The sequence below is a fragment of the Ips typographus genome, linkage group LG1 (genome assembly GCF_016097725.1).
Source record: "Ips typographus isolate SLU linkage group LG1, UJ_Ityp_2.0, whole genome shotgun sequence".
Lineage (NCBI taxonomy): Eukaryota > Metazoa > Arthropoda > Insecta > Coleoptera > Curculionidae > Ips > Ips typographus.
The window spans coordinates 14,559,634-14,584,143 of record NC_138422.1 but is presented as its reverse complement, the minus strand read 5'-3'; the positions used below and the strand labels follow the sequence as shown (position 1 = coordinate 14,584,143).

At 35.4% G+C, this 24,510-nt stretch overlaps 1 protein-coding gene across 1 annotated transcript in view; it reads right to left on the bottom strand.

The window, feature by feature from the left end:
* Positions 1-18,259, bottom strand: part of LOC145727272 (neo-calmodulin-like) — a 60,743-nt gene extending 42,484 nt beyond the window's left edge. The window contains exon 1 of the mRNA XM_081976804.1: positions 18,095-18,259. Within this exon, the coding sequence (XP_081832930.1) occupies positions 18,095-18,133 (39 nt within the window). The 5' untranslated portion in view covers positions 18,134-18,259. The remainder of the gene's footprint in view (positions 1-18,094) is intronic.
* Between the last annotated feature and the right edge of the window lie 6,251 nt (positions 18,260-24,510).

Sequence of the window (24,510 nt, the reverse complement as noted above, 5' to 3'; positions counted from 1 at the left end):
GCGTTCGTGGCTGGAAAAAGAGGTTTCCAGTTTTAAGTCCTAAAAAAATTGCCGAAAAACAAGAGAAAACCAGAACATACCACTTTATTTGAAGATTAACAAACCTTAGACCATGGTAAAACGTTTTTGCTTTAACCAGAGTTTTAACAGAGATTTATATTTACTCGCTCGATAACTATTCCACAGTAAAATAAAAAAAAGCAGTAAAAACAATACTAAAGTGGAAAATAATCGTCCAACGCTAGACAATACGAAAAAAAAAACGAAAAACCGGTGAACCAAGCCAGGCTTGTTAACAACTGCGAAACATAATCCTTATATTCATTGTTGTTGTCCACATTCGTTGTATTTGTCCATATTTTTTTATTATCCAAAAACAGTTTATTATCACTTCATATCTGCTATATGGCTGATTGCACGAAGGTATTTTTAAGCTCACTTCTCAAACACAACCTAAGTAGTGTTTGAATGTGTCAGATCATATGCAAAATGTCACTGTCACAATCAACAATTAAGACAGCTTAGACTAAGCTTGGTTTCGATTACGCCATTTTTCATCTGTCCCATTCAAAACTCGACTTAGTTGTTAAGCAAGCCTTAATTTTGTGAGTGTAATCTGTCCTTAGTAACTTGATAAATTTTGAAAAAATAAATTATACCCTCATAACTGGAAGTGAATTAAAGTTTCAGTTTCTCAATTCTCAATATTGTAGCCAAATATTAAGTTTTGAAAATGATTAGATTGTTTCAATTTTTAAGAATTCTTTCAGAAATTCAAATTTTGACTTATTATGTAAATTTTAATACACAAAGTATTTTTACTACAATAGCTAAGTTTTAAAAAATAAATTGTTGCAAACGTTTTGTTTCTAGAATACAAATGCAAGTTTTAGATTTATATTTAAATTTCATCTTTATTGAAATTGAACTTTGTATTTAATATAACAAACAAGATTATCTAGTAATAATAATTGTTCAAATTATTTGGACTTTCGTTTTGTCTAATTGAAATGGAAGAATACTCGTACAATGAGTATGCTGCTGATCTCTGACGAATCAAATTGTAACATTACTTTAAATCTTAACAAAATAGTACTTCATTGTAGTCGTACTTTAGGGTTAAGTTGATATTGGTGTAGTGGCTTGCACGCTTTATTTTTATCGATAACTCTATCATAAAAAAATATCGTAGTACGTTAAAATGCCATTTTTTATTTTTGTGATAGGACTAATTATTATAAAAAAATATTTTGAAAAACGCTTAAAACAACAACGCAATTCCAGTTTTATCTGAAGTAATAAAAAAACCTAAATTAATTATTTAAACAGTCCCACAGTACTTTCAAAACTTCTCCCTATTTCACGTTCTGTAGGATGACGGAACCAAAAAGCTTTTTTTCTATGGTTAAAACCCTGCTTTAATAAATCAACTTTAATTAAATTTCACTTTTATTGTAAACGTTATTAATAGCTTTATAAAACGAATTCAACCTACTTCCTGTTTCAACGCAAATGCAAATACAATCATTTTAGACCGGAACTGTTTCATTTTAAACTCGTACTTGCTAATGCATACTAGCTTTGATACTATGTATTAAAATTAATTTTCAATTAATCAAATGTACTAAACTACAGGAAAAACGGTAATTTATTAAAAAATAATTATTGTGTAGAAACTGGATAATTATCCAGAGTTGGTAACATCTAGCGCTACCTTCCGACACTAAAGCGTACCAGCTTCTATCGATTAACTTAACTGGATATGTACAGATCGTTTTTTAATATCTAGAACTCTATATTTTCATTTATATGAATAAAAATAATTTTATAAGGGACCCTAATTTATTGCAATGGGCCAAAAACACGAAACGTGGGAAGGTGTGATATGGTCGCCAGTAAATAAGAGTTTACTTAGTATTTTTTTTGGGAAAATGTGAAAAAAAAAAACGAAATAAAGTTAAATATTCCGAATTTCGTCGCTCAAAGGTAATGGAAGTTTTATGTGGCACTTTTTATGAAAATAAATGGAGGGGTTATGTGTGATAAATAACCTGTGAATTTTTGGGAAATGTACGAATTTGACCAAGAGGGACTCAAATCTCTTCCCTTCTAGAATTAAAGTATTTTTTCATGAAAACAAGCCATATGTAGAAAATGTTTATAGGTTAACATATTACCTAAATGCAATATTTGTTTAAAAAAAAAATTGTGAAAATATATGCAAACAATAGTTATTATCAAATTTATTTAACGGGTGTTCCATTTAATAAGTTAAAAGAAAATCATTTACAGCATAAGGAACATTCAGAAATTACCAAAATTGTTTTTAATATCTAACTTCATAGTCAGATGGCACAACTTGTACAGAAAATGATAGTATTAGCATTTGCAAAACTATCACATTTATTTCGTTAATAGTTTACCATTAAACAAATTATAGTAATTTTTTAATATCATTTTATAATTATTGCCATATAACTATCACTGAAAATGTACAGTTTTTTTGTTTTAGTTTACTCTTAAAAAATTAAAGAGTGTGTTATGCACGACCTGCTTATAGAGTGAAAAAAGTTGTTTTTGATGATTCCTTGCACACTCTTAAAACAGAACTAAATTGACAACTTTTGTCAATCATTCTGTGTTAGAACTAAAAACAGAATTTTACTACGTGGTAAGAGTTGATTTGAAGAGTTTAGTGTTTATATTACTTGATGTGACTTGGATAGTCCTGTCAGTGCAAAATGGCAAAAGCAAAAGACGAAATTTTAGAAAATATAAAAGAAAATGCAGCAAAAGAGGGCGTTATGATAACGCTCGCCTATAATGCCCTCAGGTTGTTATGAAACTTTTCACAGTTCTTTCTGCAGTCTATTACAAATATTCTCTTATTTACGACAATTTTTTGGTTTTGGTCAAAATTAACTATTTTCTATAAAAAAATTTGTGAATGAAAAAATTTTGAAATAACTATCGCGATGATAGCCAGTATTCGTGCAACGTATCGTAAAATTATTACCTCATCAAAATTCCGGTTGCCCAGCAAACGAAGTTAATAGAACTTCCTCAAACTTGAGATATTTTGAAGTTTACCACGTAAATTATATTTTCGCCACGGCAAATTTGATTGGACGACCTCATTATAATCCAAATCCGTTAGTCGATCAAATTTGTGGCCAAAACATGCGATCCCAACTTACGTATGTTCTGGAGAAACGAACAATAATGGGTTGGTTTGTCGTATATAATAATTACACTTGACTAATGATGTTAATGGATTATCTTTTGATTAGTGTTTGTGCCATCCGATATTCTTTAAGAAAGAATTGTTTGAAAGAATCATTTACACATTATCCTCTTTCTTTACAGCGACACGTTAGACTTCTTAAATTTCCATCATGACACACATTTTTAAAACAGTTTGTCCAATGTTTAAACACGTATTTAACTGGCACGTGCTCTTACATAAAAATTGATTCAACATCCACGAGAATTAAATTTTGCCTTGAAGGGTGTAAAATCTGTCACATTTTCATTTTTAATGGCACTGGCCATGTAAAAGTTCTCAGCCACTCACACATGTTACAGCTTAAAATATCTCCAGCATCGAAATTCCAATATCCCACCACGTGTACGAGTTATGCAGATAAGGGGTTCTCGAAAGCAAAAATGAACTACCTTTATTAAATTCTGATGTAAAGTGACGATTTTGATGGATGATATTACGCCCTATCTGCCCTAAAGGCGTAAAGTTAAGGAGACAGGAGCAAGTCCTTGCAATATCGATTCTAATATACCACAATCTTTTACCTGCCTAAACAAGATTTAAGCGTGTTTAAAACTAAATTTGTAATAATTGAATTGATTGACATTTAGTATTGGACAACATAAATGACTAAACAGCTTTAAGAACGAATTTTATTAGTGTAGAATAAAATTTGATGTCAAATTTAAAAGGATTTTAAAAAGGGATTTTAAATTTAAATAGGACTGTTTCTATTTTCATCCAGCTTGAGTTATCAAACCAGCTGTTTTGTCCTTTCTTCCTTTTGTGTGTTTTGTGTTTCTGTTTTCGACACATCTACAGAAGGTTTACATATTTCATTTCCCCCAGGTCCCAAAAAGCTTTAATTACAGCAAAAACGACAAATATCATTATGCTTCAAATTTCCTTGAAATAAGTCATCTTAATGGGTTTTGCCGTAAGAACTGATAGTAGTTTGATGCAAAAATGGACCAAAATGATATCTTATTTGTTACTAAACAGATTAAGACACTAAGCATTTTTTCAAAGAGGATAAAGAAAACTCGCTTTTTTGATAACAAAACAACAAGACGACAGAAAATCTAAATTAGTGGTTAAGCAACGTACGATAAATTCAGGAAGACCCTGTATATTGCATAAGTGATGGAAACATTGATGATGAAACATGAAAAACATTTCACTTATCAATTCATTCATGTCCAGCATTGGTAATTTTAGCTAATCCGTTAAATTCACATACAAAGTTTACTTTATCTTGGTAAGCGCTTCAACATAGATTATTATTAAATGTTGACTTTGCTGGATTGCCTATCCAAACTTAGAATAAAGTTGTTCAAAACCTAAAATATTGTCACGAATAACATAAGTTGCACCATGTTCCGTTACCTAGTCTGGCCCCGGTCTCCCCCAGTGCACTGCCGAATCAGCGAGACCGGCAAATTGGGGTCATGAGACGAGTATTTAATCAGCGTCTCAAGCCATCGAAGATTACTGGTCTCTGGGTCGGTCTATCGAGCATCAGTCCGAACTTCCTAGTGCCCGGACGGCTCGATACCTTCTTGGAAATCCAGGCTGAACAGACTAGAGTCCTTACGCAACCCAGTGGTGACCGTCGGGACTCTTGACCCTTTCAGTACCTAAAGTAAGTCCTTTAGGGCGTGTCGGTCATAGGGGTTCCCTGCTCGTATCGAGCGGGTTTCGCTTGGCGACACTCCAAGGGGGGCTTGCTGTGCATAAAGTAAATCCTTCGGGCTTGTCGGACATAGGGGTTCCCTGCTCGTATCGAGCGGGTTCCGCTTGGCGGCACATCAGGAGGCCTTACGCACACTCACACACACACACACCCCCACGCACCCCCTCGTAGAGAGAGTCCCATGTGCGTCCCGCCTGTAGCGGTACTAGCGGCCCTCTTAATCTGGGAGTAAGATTTAGTTAGGCATCATCGTCAGTGTACAAATAAAGGAGACATACTTGAGCTACGTTTGTTGTTTCTCTTCCTGCGCTACCCCCAAACGCGACATGGTGGAGGCGCCTTGTTGAATCCCGGGGCTACTGATCTCCATATCTGTGGCCAAACCAAGCCGTACGCCCTAACAGGAATGAGAAAAGCGTACAACTTGAGATCAGCAAATCCTAGCAGCCCCATTCAACCAAGGCACAGGAGCTCAAGCGTAGGAGACCCTTGGATGCAAGAAACAGATTACCTAACCCTTACGCTTGTAAATACAAGAAGGGAAGACACTGAGCAGCCACAAGAACCAGAAAACGATCTGGAAAATACAGTGATAGAGACAGGAGCACAAGTACACCCTGAGAAAGGAGATAAAGCATTAGAAGGCAAGAAGGGGTCAAGAGAAATGGCGGACATTACCATTTCGGCGGTTGAGGCAGGGGAAAAAACACCCGCACTACCTCAATTCATCAGCCCACCAACGTTCAACCCGGGCAGTGATTCAGCCCCTCAGTTTATCGGCACATACGAGCGAACGGCAGTGGCCAATAGCTGGAACGATGCGTTAAAAATACTATACTTTCACTCGTACCTGCAGGGCGCCGCAAACATTTGGTATAGAGAATATAAAGCAGCAAACCCTGACAGCAACTGGCAACACATTTGTCAAGCATTCAAGACTGAGTTTAGCGACGGTATCAACAGTCGCCATTTGCTTGCAAAGTTAAGGCAAAGGAAGCAAAGGGACCTGGAACAGACAAAGAATTATTTCTATGATCTAAGGGTCCTATACGAAGAATACAAAGAAAACGTAGATCTCGACGAATTCGTAGATATTTTCCAGAGTGGGCTAAAAGATATACCAAGAGCTAAATACTACTGGCTCACAAATTTTCCTAATAACCCACCTAGGAACTTGGACGAAGTCAAAAAACTTTGCATCACAATAGATAACGCTCCTGAAAAGTTCTCGACACCGCTCACTTTTAGACCGCAGCATCAAATAGAAGAACAGGCCGCTGGACCAGTAGAACAAAGACAGTCACCTTTTGGCAATCCCCGCCCTTACAGAACCCCGCCACCGCTCAGGAGAGACTATGGCACAAACCATGCCAGTAATCCAGAAAGACAGTACCAATCCACGAGGACATATGACAACAGGCTCAGGTGCTACAACTGCGGTAAAATAGGCCACTTTGCTGCTGTGTGTAGAAGTAGACAGCAGCACCCAAACTCCAGGGGGTGGCAAAACTAAGTCCCGTCACCCTCTCCACTCGGGGCACAACGTGCTATAAGATACTACACATAAATGCTGTTGTTAACGATTATTACGTACCGGCGATTATTGACACAGGTGCGGAACTAAATGTGATAAGCCATCTCCTGGTCAACAAAAAACATAGGATCAGAGACCCACCCACGTTGCTTGTGACAGCTGGCGGTCAGAAAGTAAGAAGTCTAGGCGACACATTGGCATCACTGGAGCTCAGAGGCAATTACAAGAAAAAATTAGAAATTAAAGCAACGATATTGGAGAATACACCACAACCCCTTATTTTGGGCATGGAGTTCTTAAGGGAAATGCAGGCAGCAATTTGCTTAATATCCAACATACTCACCCTAAATCAAGATTTGGTGATACCGCTCGGTGCAAAGCAAGTTTCTGCATCCAAAAAACCATGCAAAACACGAAGCTGGAGAGAAGTGATCCAAGAAATACCTGGGTCCATCTTCAGTCTTCCGAGCAGCACTGCATGGGCCGTTGCAGTCTCTTCGGCTCCCAGTAGAGATAGAGGAGTGGGAAAAGCCATCAGGGACCATTTGGCAGATTACAACACAGAAAAGCTACCCATAGGGAGCGTGGTCAGTTTGTTTAAGAAAAACAGACATACCCTACAGATGATAGTAAAAGAAGAGGGTAGCGAATATATCCCTACTCATACGCTCCAACATTGCTGTAGGAAATTGAAAGATTGGGCAATACGAAATAAAATAAGTAAGGTGGCTATACCTAGATTGACATCCGCAAACGCAAACAGCGAGTCAGATTGGGAGAAGCTTAAAGACTTGCTGTATGAGACTTTCAAGGAAACGAGTGTGACGGTACTGGTTTCAAAAAATAGAGAACCCCGACCAAGAAAGACCAAGACACAAACCAGCTCCTGGAACACCCTGCCGAACTACATAGAAAACGATGACCGCTTGATAGTTAAGTTGAAGGCAAAGGAAGATTACACTCTGAAGCCAGGAGAGAAAAAATCCATCAAAACTGAACCAAAAATACCCCTATCTACAGAGATGTTATTAGTACAAAACGAGGGATGGCTAGTACGCAACAACCTACTATGCAACCTAGAAAGAGCCGAAAACTCTATATCATTGACCCTCAAGAACATAGGGCCAACTAGAAGGGTTATTTACAAAGACACAACGGTGGCACGGCTAGAAGAGCCCAGTGGGTTGAGCACCACAGCACTCTTTACAACACAGAGAATAGACGAAGAAGTAGTGACATTAGAAGACCACAAACTGGACCACATTACGGATAAGCAGTTCAAAAAAGAACTAGAGAGTCTACTGGTTGAATATGGGGACGTATTTTGCAAGTCACCAAAATATATGGGCAAAACACAACTGATAGAGCACAAAATAGAAGTAACAGAAGATAAACCAGTGAAATGCCGCCCTTATAGAGTCTCACAATCCGAGCGAGAAATCATTGACACACAAATAAAAGAAATGCTCAATTGCGGAGTAATAAGACCATGCCACTCGCCGTGGGCAAGCCCCGTTGTACTGGTGAAAAAGAAAGATGGCACGACGAGGTTCTGCGTGGATTACAAAAGAACTATAAACCCAGTCACCAAAAAATCATGTTACCCGATACCACAAATCGATGACATTCTCACATACATGGGAAATGCCAAGTACTTTACAACTTTGGACATGTTCTCGGGTTACTGGCAGATTCCTATAGAAGAGTCGTCCAAACAATACACGGCTTTCACGGCACAGGGACATGGATCATACGAATTCAACGTGTTAAGCTTTGGTCTATGCAATGCACCAGCAACCTTCCAACAACTTGCAGATAAGATATTTAGAGACTTAAAGTGGAAGGACATACTAATATATCTAGATGATATTATTATTTACTCAGAAAACTTAGAGGAACACTTAGCAAAATTACAAAAAGTATTCCAGAAAATGAGAGAAGCCAATCTGACCTTAAAACCGAGTAAATGCGAATATTTGCAGGAAAAGATAAGGATTTTGGGCTACACAGTAAGCAAAGAAGGAATAAGCCCAGAGGAAGAAAAACTTGCAGGGATTAAGCAATTCCCCACACCAAAGAAAACAAAGGACCTACAAAGCTTTTTAGGATTATGCAATTTTTATAGGAAATTTATAAAGGACTACGCGGTATTGGCACGGCCCTTACATGAGGCCACAAAAAAGAACAAGTTCTGCTGGGGTGAAGATCAGGCGAAAGCATTTGAACTGCTGAAAGAAAAACTGACGTCATCCCCAGTATTAAAACATTACAATCCGAATATAGGATGTACAATGCACACGGACGCCTGTATAGATGGAATAGGGGCAATTCTGCTCCAAGAAGGCAGTGACGGTCAAGACCACCCGATAGCTTATATAAGCCGGGCCTTGTCAAAAGCAGAGAAGAACTATTCGATCAGCGAGCTGGAGCTATTAGCAGCAGTCTGGGGAATGACCTACCTTAGGCATCTAATTTATGGACACCCTGTAAAAATCGTAACAGATCACCACGCATTATGCTGGATACACAATGTAAAAGATCACTCAAGAAGATTAGCACGTTGGGCTCTCAAGTTGGCAGAATTTGACTACACGGTAGTCTATAAAAAAGGCAGTAAGCACCAAGATGCGGACTGCCTATCACGGAACCCGGTGGCAGGATGGAGCGAAGTCGAATTAGATGAATTAGACGATATACCCACTTTCACGATATCAACGTTAGACATAGGAGAATTGCAGAATAAGGATAAGGCCATACTAGAATTAAAAACAGCAATAAGCAACCCCGAATCAACAAACGTTGACGCACTGACACGGCGAAAAATAAAGAATTTTAGGCTGAGGGAGGGCGTTCTGTATAGAGCAACACAAACTAAGGAAGGACTGGAACACGCACTCGTGATTCCCCGGTCACTTAGGGAGGAAATTTTGTGGGAAGCTCACAACGCACCTACCAGCGGACACATGGGGGTAACAAAAACTCTGAGCAGACTTACTCCCAAATACTATTGGGATTCGATGACTAAGGACGTCAGAAATTACGTTAAAGGTTGTAGGGACTGCCAGGCGAGAAAAGGGCCAACAAATGATAAGCCATTGGGCTTACTCCAGCCAATAAAAGTGGGCAAAGTATTTGATAAAGTAGGGATAGACCTACTGGGACCATTCCGGAAAAGTAACCAAGGCAAGACAACGATAGTAGTAGTGACAGACTACGCGTCAAGATACGCCATCACAGCGGCCCTGCCTAACGGGAAGGCAGGACCTGTGGCAAAATTCTTATTGGAACGAGTAATACTAATTCACGGCGTTCCTAGAAGCATCCTCAGCGATAGAGGCAAGGTATTCCAATCCGAACTGGTGCAGGAATTACAACAGATTATGGGTCTGAAAAGCACTTTTACAACGGCATACCACCCTTCGTGCAACGGCCTAACTAAACGCTTAAACAAAACGTTGGCGGACATGCTGTCACTATACTGCAACACAGAGCAGACAGATTGGTGCACGTATCTGCCTTTCGTGACATTCGCATACAATACGGCCAAACAGGAGACGACACGTTTTAGCCCATTTCAACTAATATTCGCAAGGAACCCCACACTCCCACTGGACGCCACCCTTTTAGAAACTGAGGACGAGTCGAACACGAACGAATTACGAGAGAAAGCTTTACTGTTAAGGGCAATTGCTGTAGATAATATCCACAAAAAACAAGAAAAGGACAAGGACATTTACGACAAATATCACAGAGATGGTGAATTTGAGGTAGGAGATAGGGTGAAAATATTCATCCCAATTAGGAAAGTGGGAAAAAGTGAGAAACTGCTGCTACGATGGTTCGGACCCTACAGAATAATAAGGAAACTCAGTGAAGTTAACTATGAAGTAAAACAGGAAAAAGGAAAAAAAAACGGATATAGTGCACATAGGGAGGATTTTACCATTTTACGATGAATGGACTTTGGGGGATATATCCGATGTGGATTCAGACGTAGAAAGCAAGGAAGTGGAACAATAAAATAAGTTGTAAGGGTAACATTTTGCATAAGTAGGGTGCAAACTCAGTATATTTCATAAAGCTAACATAGTCTAAACAATTATTTAAGTAGGTTGACCAATCATTACGCCTCTTCCGCCAGGATATCACAACCTAGGAACTCACGGAACAAGCGACCATCCCGCGCACTTCGAAGTGGACGCGGAAAGTCAGTAGAGGGCGCCACCACCCGCGAACTGAGTAACGGGTGCTCTGGCGCACAGTTAGGCAAGACGAAGCCGCGTAAGGCCGCCCTCCAGGAAGGAGCAACAGATTCCAGGAGAACCACAAGGGAGATAACAAGGGGGGCGTAATAGGACATAAGTTACGATTGGTCACACGGTGTAAATAAAGCCATGGGGCATGTAGGTTATTTAGTTAAGTTAGGGTTAAGTGTCCGGGGCGAACACTCTTCAGAGGGGGGAGATGTCACGAATAACATAAGTTGCACCATGTTCCGTTACCTAGTCTGGCCCCGGTCTCCCCCAGTGCACTGCCGAATCAGCGAGACCGGCAAATTGGGGTCATGAGACGAGTATTTAATCAGCGTCTCAAGCCATCGAAGATTACTGGTCTCTGGGTCGGTCTATCGAGCATCAGTCCGAACTTCCTAGTGCCCGGACGGCTCGATACCTTCTTGGAAATCCAGGCTGAACAGACTAGAGTCCTTACGCAACCCAGTGGTGACCGTCGGGACTCTTGACCCTTTCAGTACCTAAAGTAAGTCCTTTAGGGCGTGTCGGTCATAGGGGTTCCCTGCTCGTATCGAGCGGGTTTCGCTTGGCGACACTCCAAGGGGGGCTTGCTGTGCATAAAGTAAATCCTTCGGGCTTGTCGGACATAGGGGTTCCCTGCTCGTATCGAGCGGGTTCCGCTTGGCGGCACATCAGGAGGCCTTACGCACACTCACACACACACACACCCCCACGCACCCCCTCGTAGAGAGAGTCCCATGGGCGTCCCGCCTGTAGCGGTACTAGCGGCCCTCTTAATCTGGGAGTAAGATTTAGTTAGGCATCATCGTCAGTGTACAAATAAAGGAGACATACTTGAGCTACGTTTGTTGTTTCTCTTCCTGCGCTACCCCCAAACGCGACAATATCAAAAACTGATCTCGTTGTTTACCAAAGTAGAGTTATGTAACCGGAAATCCGGAAACTATACAATCTTCTTGTCACATCTCGCAAATTTAATCTTGTTGGAAAGCTGTGTGCCAACAAGATGATTTAAGAGTTATCGGACCAGAATTTAAGCGTTTTGTCCGATTATTGCATCCTAAACGTGCCAAATTTCCTTCATTTGTGGATTAATAATCCCTCTAAGTTCATATGATTTTAGTAACCAAAAGATGCTAGTTTTATCATTAGATTATAGTTTTCTGTCTCAAAATGCTGGTTTTCTGTGTAACGAATAAATATTTGTCACCAGAAATTTGAACCAGTTCAGCATTAACATTCATTTTTAATACATACAAGCTATGTAACTTTTTGAAACTTTGTCATCGATCAGTAAAGCTTCCTTACTGTTCTTGATACTTAATATAGTATTTAATTTAAAAAAAAAATGGTAATTTATTGGTCAGAATGTATGTCTAGTAAGTGTGACCATTAACATAAATAACTTTTTACAGAAAGCGGTTATTATTTAACTGAAATGAAAGTTAATAGTGGCAGAAAATATATAGAGAGATTGCGTGCGTTTTTCTGTGTTTAGGGAGAATGATATGGAAAGGTCACAGCAAAATATGTAATTTAATACTTTCCTTCCGGTTTCCCATACGTTATTATATTAAGAGCCGCATATATGCCCTTGCAGCACGTTTAGATGTTGATAAACCATAAAAGTTTAACCTTTAATGTTGATTTTTAATGTTAAGTGGTTTTTTAAAAGTAAACTTTGTTGTGTTTTAGTCTTTGAATTGCTCTGACGTTGGTTTAGCATTTTAGGGCGAGGCTATGACCGGCAAAACTGGATTTTTATTAGAAGTTGTTCAGAACCGGAAATAACCACTATCCTCTAATATCCCGATATTTGTGACGGTCTGCTCCCTTTGTCCGCTGAAATCCTAGTGTATTTCCCGTCTGTAAAAATACCACTTTTTTTAATTCTGTTTTTAGCACACAGTAAACTAGACTTTCCCATATAATCTAATTACATGCATTAGTAATCAAGTTAAATTTTATACAATTTGTAAAATTAGATAACCAGTTTCAACAAAGTAATTTGGGATAAAACCATTAAAGCTAAAGCTTGGAAAGTTAGTAAGTAAAAAAGAAAGGTTTAATGAAAGTTTCACCAGCTTCTTGTCAGGTAAAAGCCACTTCAGGGTTTTATTGAGAACTTTATTGAGAATCTAATAAGTTACGGCTCTGTTTTGTAACTTTAAAGGTTCTGTTTTTGTTCCATCACTAAATTGGGCCTGCAAATGTCTACCTGTTTTGTATTAATTGTCCAATATTTGACCATCTCGCTAATCTAAAAACGAGTTAAAAGTTGATGAAATTGGTTGTTGATTATAATTTCGGAACTTAGAAACCACAAACAAAATCTCAGTTATTATGGTAAACTCATTTGTAAGGCTCATTTCATTTGAGTAAAAATTTATTCATCTCGTATGATTGATTATACAGATAAATAAATACGTAATAAATGTAATCTAATTTATTTTATAATAAAATTGAAATTCAGGTCAATATAGTAATTAGGCAAAATTTAGTTCAAGAGTAATTAGCAATGAAATAAAATGTTTGTTCTAGATTGTAGATTTTTAAAATACATTGCCTAATGGCCGGCTAAATCCCTAGATATTACTCCAATAGATTTTCATTTGTAGGGTGATGTAAAAAAACGAAGTGTACGAGTTTGAAATACCAGAAAATTGGAAAATAGAGTACGAGATGTATTTAAGTCCATAAACCCACAACACCCATTAGTTGCACCAACTGTATTGTCCAAATGTGAACAGTGTATTTTCTAGACACTGGACGCATGTGCTATTTAAATAGCTTTATGTTGTAGTAACCATATCTAAACGATCTATAATTGTTAATCATAAAGTGATTGGCGTTTGTTTTTCAATAATAGCGGCAAAATTTTCAGAAGCCAACTGTGATAAAAAATTAAAAAAACTTTTTAATATAAATAATACCATTAACATACCTCAATATAAAGGATTTTTTAAGCGCATTTAAAATGCAAAAATCCAAGATGGCAGCCATGAGAATTTACGGAAGTCACGTGACGTGTATTTTGCAATTTAAGTGTGTACAACTGTCTAAATTTAATTTATCAATTTTTCAAAATTTAAACTGCGTTCTGAAGGTCACGTGAGACAGTTTTTGACAATGTCAACTGACCTCAACAGTGTTGCAAGCTCAAAAATTGAATTATCAAAGTCACATGACGTGTATTTTGCAATTTAAGTTTGTACAACTGTCTAAATTTAATTTATCAAGTTTCCAAAGTTCAAATTGCGTACTGATGGTCACGTGAGAAAGTTTTTGACAATGTCAACTGACCTCAACAGTGTTGCAAGCTCAAACATTGAATTATCAAAGTCACATGACGTGTATTTTGCAATTTAAGTTTGTACAACCGTCTAAATTTAATTTATCAATTTCTCAAAATTTAAACTGCGTTATGAAGGTCACGTTTTTGACAATGTCAACTGGCCTTTACAGAGTTGCAAGCTCAAAAATTGAGTAATCAAAGTCACGTGACGTGTATTTTACAATTTAAGTTTGTACAACTGTCTATATTTAATTTATCAAGTTTCCAAAGTTTAAGTCACGTTACCGTTTTTGACAATGTCAACTGGCCTATACAGTGTTGTAAGCTCAAAAATTGAAATATCAAAGTCATGTGACGTGGTTCTTACAATTTTACCACTGTCTAAATTTAAATTACCTACCAATTTTTCTAGTGTTTCTTTTAAATAATAGGTGTTATTATTTGACAAGTGCCAACAGTCATCTGACCTTAGAAATTTTCAATTTTAAGCTTTTGGCCCAAGTCAAGTCAAGTGTAAAAAATTTGGAAAAACCTTTAAGTCGTCATTTAACTTAGGTAACCTAAAAACTGTCACGTGACTTTTAAAAAAATCAATTTTAAGCTTTTGTGTCTTCAAAATTTGGAAAAGCAATCCCGTAACCTGAGGAAGTCATTTTTATTGAGTCATTAATCCTTATGACAATCTTACAAGGGTGGTCAAAATGTCATGTACAAATTGTAAATACGGGCTACTTAATTAATCTAACCTAAAACCTGTCACGTCGTCACGTGAACAAAAAAAAATGTTAATGGTGTATTTACTGCATTTCATCAAGGTTTAACAAAGTCTCAATACCAGGAGCCTTATAACTAAATTTAAGAATGTCAGAAATTATTGTTTAAAATTTTTTAAAATTTAGGACACGCTGTATAATAATCGTCCTGAAGATGATTTCAAATTGATCGAAACTTCAGCAAAAATATACAGGGTGTTTCAGGTTTGAATACGCAAACCTGAAACGTCTAAAATTAACTACAGTTTCCTACAAAAAATATATTCCAAAAATGCTTCGTCAAAGAAATACAGGGTGTTAAAGTTTGAATTTTTTTCCTTATTGTACCGGGTGACCCAATAAGACTGTTCCTCGACCATATCTCGGGAACCGTTCGTCGTATGATTTTGAAGTAAAAAATTTTCCAATTTTCCAAATTCCAATTGCTGGAAAATATTTTCAAGTTCTAAAAATGACTACCAGAGGCCGTATAACTGCCATCTTAAATTTTTAAATTGCATTTTCTATAAATTTTGCACAATAAACTTGAGTTTCTTTTTCCTCATTTTTAAAGCGAACCAAGTTATCTATCATTTTTGTAAAAAAACAAATTTCTGTTATGTCAAAAACAAAGATGGCGTGAGGTGTTCAATTGTTTTTGAAATAACCTGCTTTAACTTCTTAACGGTTTGACCAATTTTAACAAATTCGATATTGTTGAAAAGAGCATTTCTTGGGCAATAAGAATCAACCAAAATATAGTTAATTTAGTTGAATCTTTCTGCGCCAGGGGGCTACTTTTGACACCATGACTCAAATTCCAAAAAAGATAAAAAAAAACTAATGGAATGATATGACTTTTTCTTTATGAAAAAGTAGCCAAATAACATCCAAATAGGCCAGTGAAAACCGTTTTTCAAATTCTCGTACCTAACCTGAAATAATGAGAAAATGTGAGTATGAGATATGGTCGAGGAACAGACTTATTGGGTCACCCGGTACATATTATAGTTTTCGAAATATTTCGTCCAAATTGGAACTATATGTAAAATTTGGTATTATTTTAGACAGTAAGGAGTCACACTTCAAAACCCGGCAATAAAACTTTTAGAGGGCGCCAGTTACTCATAATATTCAAATTATTTTAAATTACAAAATTTTATCTTATAGTTTATCTTATTATTTTTGACTAACATTTTCATGACATTCTATATAATATGAACATTCTAAAAGAGCTTCTCTGATTATTTCCTTTCTGCTCTAACTTTTTTCTGACATTTGACCTTTAAATATTATTAGCTTTTTGACTATAGCAACCTAAGCGAGAATTTCAAAACTGGATACAAATTCGTGGCTTCCAGCCCGTTTCCCTTAAAAGGTAAATTAATCGAAACAGCTCACCAAACCATTGAAACTTTAGTTTACAGACGTACTTACTGTTGAAAGTTGTGTGAACAGCTTTATGCAATCACAACTCGATCCTTGTCTCAATTTGCTCAAAGTAAATATTGCAGTAGTTTGAAGCCGAATAATTCAAGTGGCAAAGAGAAATTGTCAGGAAAAACTTTGAAACAAAACTTTCCGTTCAAATTGGGACCACAGTTAGCTAGTCCATGTGGTTGAACTCATTAGAAAGTTTTGGTACTTTTTGTGCGACACTTTTTCCTAATGTCAGTAAAGATGGGGTTTCCAGGACCGCTGATAAATTAGTTGCAAAATTGGACTTTATTACCCAAGCTCCAAAACTTTTGGTTGAGTACGTTCTATACTCGAGAACAAAGTTTGTAGCTCTTCGAAAAGTCCTTCTCGAAACTGAACGGTTATTTTAAATATTAAGTACCCCTCCAAAATCTGTATTTGTTGATAATCTGTATAGATCCGCCTTTAAGCATATTGAATACCATGCCAGAGCAAATTGCTGTAATTAGCGGTTTAATAACCTTGTTAAGCGAGCGGAAGTAACGTTCCCGACTTACCGCAGGATTCAGGCAATTTAATTGCTTTTTTCCCAGTTTCCAGTATTCTGGATAAATGTTTCATTTTTCATTTCATCTCTGAGTTTCTTAGCAAATCTTGTCGGCACTCACTTCGAGAAACTGTCTAGAATTAAATTGCTAGGCACGTTTACTTGATAAGCTTTGAGAATGGAGAACCCAGACTTCTTGAACAGTTTAGGGTCTTGCTAATACATTGACCTAAATTATAATAAAAGGTTTGGGCTTATAATATCTCTAAATATCTATTATTTTTTATAAAATCGAGCAAAAAAAGTACACTTTTTTCAATGAAATTTGCTTTGCATGCTTTGTTGGGCTTTTGTCATCAAACAAGTCGATTTTATAAAAAATATTGTTGTTGAAAATTGTTAGACCAGACCGAGGGTCGAGTTGCTGAACGCCCTGATTTTTTTTAATATTAGCAATAGCATTTTCATTCTTCCATGCCATACAAACTTCGTTGCTTCGTAACGCCCTTGTTGCATAAATAGCTATAAAATAAGTAGGTACTAAAAACATTTTAAAATTTTTAAAAAAATTGATGAAATGCTTCTGGAAGTATAATTTACTAGGCGCAAACAGAATTATTTTATTTAAAAAAACTTGGGTATAAAAATTCTTGGAAAAAACATAGTTTTTTGGTAAGTTAGACTTTTACACTGCACTGACAAAAATAAAGCCACATTTATGTAATTTAATCCCCAAATGGGGGCTTAACTGAAATGGACAAAATAAATTACAAAACTGCCGACACTATTGCGTGGGAGTATTAAAGCGCCTCAGGTCTTAATAATTTCCATTACTCGGCACATTCAAATGCCCACATTTTGCAACCCACGTAAATAACTCTTAAAATACAGCTTCTAACTTAGGTAATTTAATTTCCAGATAAAAATCGGTAGTAATAAAAACTCACTGGCCGTACGGTTTATCCCAAGGGTTTCTAGGGCTAAAAAGCTTTTCAAGGAAATTACAATCAAAGTTATGTTGCCCCAATATAGGTGTAATTAAAGCAGCTTGATTAATTACACAAGTAACCTGAGAAAATATTTCAATAAAGTGGTTAAAGCGACACAACAGTAGAAGCACTTTATAAAATTGTTTACTCATAATTTGTAAGTGTATGATACACCTTTTATTAAAAAAACACGCAGAAACTTAATTATTACCATTTTCGGTAAGCTTTTAAGCAGCCAGATGCTTTTTGATGCCACATAAACATGCAAGTCCCCGTACATATATACACAGTGTTTTGTTTAGGGTTTATTTACAAAAAAAAACACATCCAGAAGCGTACATCGATCTTACCCTCCGCATGACTCGCAAAGAAAACGAGGAGGTCTTCATGTTAGCGTCTTCAAAATGCGATAGCCAATTATTAAAAAAATAAATAAATATATTTTTTAGGAGAAAGTGAAGGAGGAGAAATTTAATTTTGTTTTTTTGTAAATTTTAGTCCCGTCTTGGCTGTGCCCCGATCGGTACTGATGAGTGTAGACATCAACGTTATTACTGTACAAAAGCACTTCAAGTTGTACTAAAGAAACACTTTAGTTGTACTGCACACTAATTAATTGTACTAATCTTGTGTTACTCCACGCTACACTCTAAATTAGTTACACCATTGTACTATACACTTTTGAGCAACACGTTATTTAATGGAAAATTACGATCTATTGATATAACTAACCAGTACAAAGATTCACACAATCAATGCGGACTACACCACCATAATTGTACTACAGATAGTATAAAATAGGTAAAAACTCTCCCATGAGGAATTTTATCTTTGTCAATTGGCGTTGGGCGGAAAGTTCTTCCCGTTGCTATGGTAAATGGCAGCTGCGTTCTCGCATTCATCTGTTGCTGGCTGAACTCAAATAATTTCCCAGTGTTGCTCGGTCTGATTAATGTATTATTTGCTTTCCATCAGTGTTTTCCGATCGGGACAACTCAAACTGAAACATTTTAATTGTTTACCCAAACCTGAGACAAAGGGGCGCAAATTAATGGATTAATGGAGAAACAAATACCATATTCTACACCAACGATCCTAAATAATGCACTCACTACATACATTAAGTTTTAAATGCCTGACAACATACTAAAAGGATTTCATTTAGTTTAATTTTGTTGCAAGTTTTTAAGTTTGACAGTTCAAAATTATATAAAATGTTATGAGAAAACGACATGAAGAAAAGAGAATTTTAAAAATTTGAAGAAGAAATTGAATTGTTTTTTAATATGGCAGAATTATATCTCTTTTATTTTGGTACAATTTTTCAAAAAACGAAAAACGGTTTGTAAACTGGTCTTCTAAAACTGAATTTAACCGATTTCGCAGCTCTACTAGTGTAGTTGTGTTTAAAAATATAATAATATACTCTGTATAATACAGAGTGTTCGATTTAAAATGTGCAAGCTGGTACTTACACCGAGAGTGCCTTAACATTGGATATACAGGGTTTGCCAACCAAACCGTTTAATAAAAGTTTCTGAGGATCAAATATTTATAGAAATTTGAAACCTTAAAATTAAGATAATTTTACTAATATGTGTTAGGTTTAAGAAACATTTTCATCTTTCACTAATGATCTAATAGAACCTATCGATATCCGTTTCTGAGATATTTACAATTGTAATTTACAAACATCAAAACAAAGTTTTTTCTAGATTGTTGTGTTTTGTCGTGTTGTGACCTTAAAAAGTCAGTTCTAAAAAGGACACAAAGGCAAAAATTTCAAATAGAACATCGCTACTTTTATGATTTTATCGTATTTTCTGTTCAAAATTAGGGTAAGTTTGTATTAAGTTACTTATTTGAGAAGTTGCTACTTTTTGAAATAATTAAGGATCAATAATGATTTTCTATCCCATTTACGCCTAAATTATATTTTTTTATTTTCTTCTTAAAATCAAAACCAAACTTTGATCAAATTTACGTTTCAGACACGAAAATACAGACGATAATTTGATCAAACAGAGAATTTTCACATTTTCTTGTGTCAAGCTCGAGAATTGACTTGATCAACAAGCCACTTTTCATGTATTGACATTTGAAACTTGAAAAATTCATAATTTAATTATGAAAATAATAATTATTCTTCCAACAAACCTTTTTTGTGTGATGGTGAGACAGAAGATCCACCTAGAAACGAAGAAATCAGTAACTCGTCTCAACAAACATTTAGAACATATCTCATAATTTCATCAAATTTACTTTTCAAATAAGAAAATTGACTAAATAGAGAATTTTCACATTTTCTTCTTCGAAACTGGATAATTGACTTGAAAACTTAATCTACAGCGCATTTTTCATGTTTTGACATTTGAAACTTGAAATGTATACAGGGTAATTCAAATTCGACCCTCACCATTGGGATCTCGGAAACTATAAGAGATACGAGAAAGTTTAAATTGGGGCAAAGTTGCGCAATGTAAAGCTCAACCAAATGCAGTTTTAAAAATTTCGATTTTCCGAGTACTTCCGAAGATATCCGAAAAAAACTGAAAATTTGATTTTTTGTTTTTATTTATTTCTAATCTTATTTGAAGAGATATTCCAAAACTAAAAGCACCTTTTCATTGCCACTTTTTCTCAGCTATTCGATGATGGATTCAAATTTGCTACACGACGTTTCGTTTTTTGGCAGCCATCATCAACTTTCTTTTTTCTTATGGGCGCCATATTGGATTTTTAGCCCACCAAATAGTACGTTTTATTCTGATTTTAGTGATGTATAATAATTTATGATTTGCTTCATAAATAACAAAATAATTCAATAAAAACTATTTTTACTTTAGTTATTGGCTTTGAGTTAATGGGCCGTTTTATAAAATGTCATTATTTGACAGTAAACACGATAATTCGGACGATCATTAGAGCTTTTAGAGATTTTACCTTAGTTAGCTTTGTTAATGAGACGTTTTATGAAGATTACTTGGTAGTACTTGTCCCACACAATTGGCCTGAACATACTTCAGTCACAAAGGTGTACACGTGACTTGACTTAAACCGGTTTATTCACTCGAAGAGCTTAGGCCACTCGCTACGCTTGTGGACCTAGTTGTTCTTTTCGTGAATAAAAAATGGTTTAAGTCACTTGCTGTATAAATAACTATTAAATCACTCTGAATGACATTCGCCTATTTACAGATGTAAACAAACAAACATCAATGTTACATCTACGGGGCGCGGTGCAAATTTAATAGAACTGTAATTTTAGTTTTTTTTTTTTAATATAAGATTTAATAAAATACTGTATAAGACACGTGACTTAAACCGGTTTATTCACTCGAATAAATATGAATGAATAAAAAATGGTTTGTCACTTACTGTATAAATAACTATAAACTTGCACTTAACATTATACGAAATTGAAATTTGGCAAAAAATGAAGTTCTTAAAATGATGATCATTCTCTTGGAAACATAAATAAGCCTTAGAGATAATGGTAACTTAGAAAGAGGTTAGAGTTAGTTAGAGATAATGCTAACAAATCTCTTTTTCTGATTAACCTAAATAGTTCAGCAATGCTTGTATAATAATAACATTTTCTGCGGGGGTTTCTTTTCTAGATACATTTTTAACTATGATTGACGCTCTAATGATCATCCGAATTATCGTGTTTGACAAGTACTGTCAAATAATGACATTTTTTAAAACGGCCCATTAAATTAAAGCCAATAACTAAAGTAAAAATAGTTTTTATTGAATTATTTTGTTATTTATGAAGCAAATCATAAGTTATTATACATCACTAAAATCAGAATAAAACGTACTATTTGGTGGGCTAAAAATCCAAAATGGCGCCCATAAGAAAAAAGAAAGTTGATGATGACTGACAGAAAACGAAACGTCGTGTGGCAAATTTGTATCCATCATCGAATAGCTAGGAAAAAGTGGCAATGAAAAGATGCTTTTAGTTTTGGGATATCTCTTCAAATAAGGTTAGAAATAAATAAAAACAAAAAATCAAATTTTCAGTTTTCTTCGGATATCTTCGGAAGTACTCGGAAAATCAAAAATTTTAAAACAGCATTTGGTTGAGCTTTAAATTGCGCAACTTTCCCCCAATTTAAACTTTCTCGTATCTCTTATGGTTTCTGAGATTCCAATGGTGAGGATCGAATTTGAATTACCCTGTATAATTTGATTAAATTTACATTTTCTTTGTTTCAAAGTGGAAAATTGACTTGAAAGCTTGATATGTACCTATCCAATATGTTCAATATCTTTCCCGTTTATCTGTAGAAACAATTGAATTGTTTTTTGTCTATCTCAATATACTATTACACAAAATTGTTTTTGGCAACTTAAAAAATATACATTTTTGGCATTGAAACTTGTCTGAAACAGTAAGCAGAATCTAAAAATGCAAAAATATACAGAGGGTGTCCTATTTAAGATAAAAAAGTTGACATTTACTTCCGCTTAATCAAAAATATGAAACAGAAACAAATACCAGGTGTCCAAGAGCACCCTGGACATAGGAGATTAACATGGGAAAACGGTTTTGATTTATTTGCGCCTGTATGGTTGATTTGATGGAAAAATCGTATTAATGAAACTTGTAGTACCTATCACGGACTAGTTTTCTGTATTTTTTTCAGATGTCTAACTTGAGCCCTTTCGGCGTAAAACACGAACAAAAATGAGAAAATTTTAACTTTTTACCTGCACTGTATAGGCGGTTGTCGAGCAACCGTACCAGCAACAATGATCTGTTTACCCGTTGCCCGGCAACCGCCTATACAGTGCAGGTAAAAAGTTAAAATTTTCTCATTTTTGTTCGTGTTTTACGACGAAAGGGCTCAAGTTAGAGATCTGAAAAAAATACAGAAAACTAGTCCGTGATAGGTACTACAACTTTCATTATTACGATTTTTCAATCAAATCAACCGTACAGGCGCAAATAAATCAAAACCGTTTTCCCATGTTAATCTCCTATGTCCAGGGTGCTCTTGGACACCTGGTATATTATTAAAATATAGCTTATTGAACTATATCTATAAATAGTTGATCCCAATACACTTTTAATGAACGACCCTGTAATCTAGTTGGATTGGACAGACTGTCTTTACTCTCGGTGTAGTATGCTACCAAATTTTCTATACTTTTCTACATTCTTTCTTCTACAAGTCTTTGGCCGTGGGGAATCCTTTATAGTGTTTTGAACTGGAAAAGTTTGCTAACAAAAATTATAATAAAATCATATGCTCAAAAATTATGTTTTATTGTCCAATTTAAATTTTCTGCTTTATGATCACCCCTGTTTTATTACATTCTCGTTAAAAAATAATCAAAAAATTTAATTTATAAACTGATTTAAAAAGGTTCTTTATTTTCCTTAAAATAAAGTGGAAAATATATGCTCCTACATGCAGATAGTTAACGTACAAGATTGTTTTTTTACAGCTAAATTACGTCTTCAATATCTTAGAGGTAGCATATACTCTGTTGCCAAATGTCTTTCAATTTTCCATAATTTAGTGACAGCTTTCTTTTTAATCACGGACCTGTTTTTTGCGCTACCATAGAAAAACATAGCTGAATTAATTTGTCATGTAGAATTACCTCTTCAAATTTTCTGATTCATTTTTGGCAACACCCTGTATAATTACTGACTAAAATTTGGGAAAAATAATCTGGGCAACACAGGAAATAAAGGAGTGCTCTGCGCCAGCTTTCTGTCTTTCTAACTTTGTTGCGACCATTTAAGTTAGAAAGTGTCTTTGTTTATATACAGGGTGATTATCCTTTCACTTACGAATAGGGCTTCAAAAAATAAGTTTTTTTTTTCTGTTGACGGTTTTTCGAAATATGAACAATAACGAAGATACAGGGTGTCAAAGTTTTACTGAAAAAAAAAAACAAAATAAAAAATAACTTAAATTTAATTTTAACTAACTACAGGTTATTCCTTATCAACAGACATAAACAAAAACAAAAGATTTCAGCCGCATTTGAAATAATTTTTAATAGTTTGACATTTTAAATTAAAACAGCATTTAATTTTAGGCACGCATTAAGACGGTTTTTATTTTTTTACTAGGAAATGGTGCGTCGTAGCAAAAAATAATAAAAGGGGTTTTATTTTTAGAATTGAACAAGGAATTCAATAATAAATTTTATTTTGAAAAAAACCAGTAGGGTAATATTTTTTTTTTAAATGTTTTAAAAAAATTATACGCACGCCACTGGTAAACGCAAGAAAATTGTTGTTTCTTGGAAAATTTCCTTTCCACGTAGCTATTGACACCTACAAAATTTTGTTTAATTACTTCAAGTGGTTTGGCCAAAATCATTAAATTATTATTTTTTCAGTAAAACTTTGACACCCTGTACCTTCGTTATTGTTCGTATTTCGAAAAAGCGTCAAAGGAAAAAAAACCTTATTTTTTGAAGCCCTATTCGCAGGTGAAAGGAAAGCACCAACTTTGGAATCACCCTGTATATCATTAAAGCAGCTGTATAGTTGCGTATAGTATCACAGTTAAAAGTAAAAAAGAGAGAGAAAAAAATTCAAAGTAAAAGTTGTTTGTAAAGAAATAATTTTGGATTTTAACAGAATACTAAAATCAAAAAATTCGAGATAATTTACAACGGCAATCCAGATTCTCTCTCTTTTGGTCGTAAATTTAACGTTGTACATCTAAGAATAAAAGTTTTAATCATCTTATATATTAAAATATAAAAATGTAGTGTGAAAAATAAATTAGAC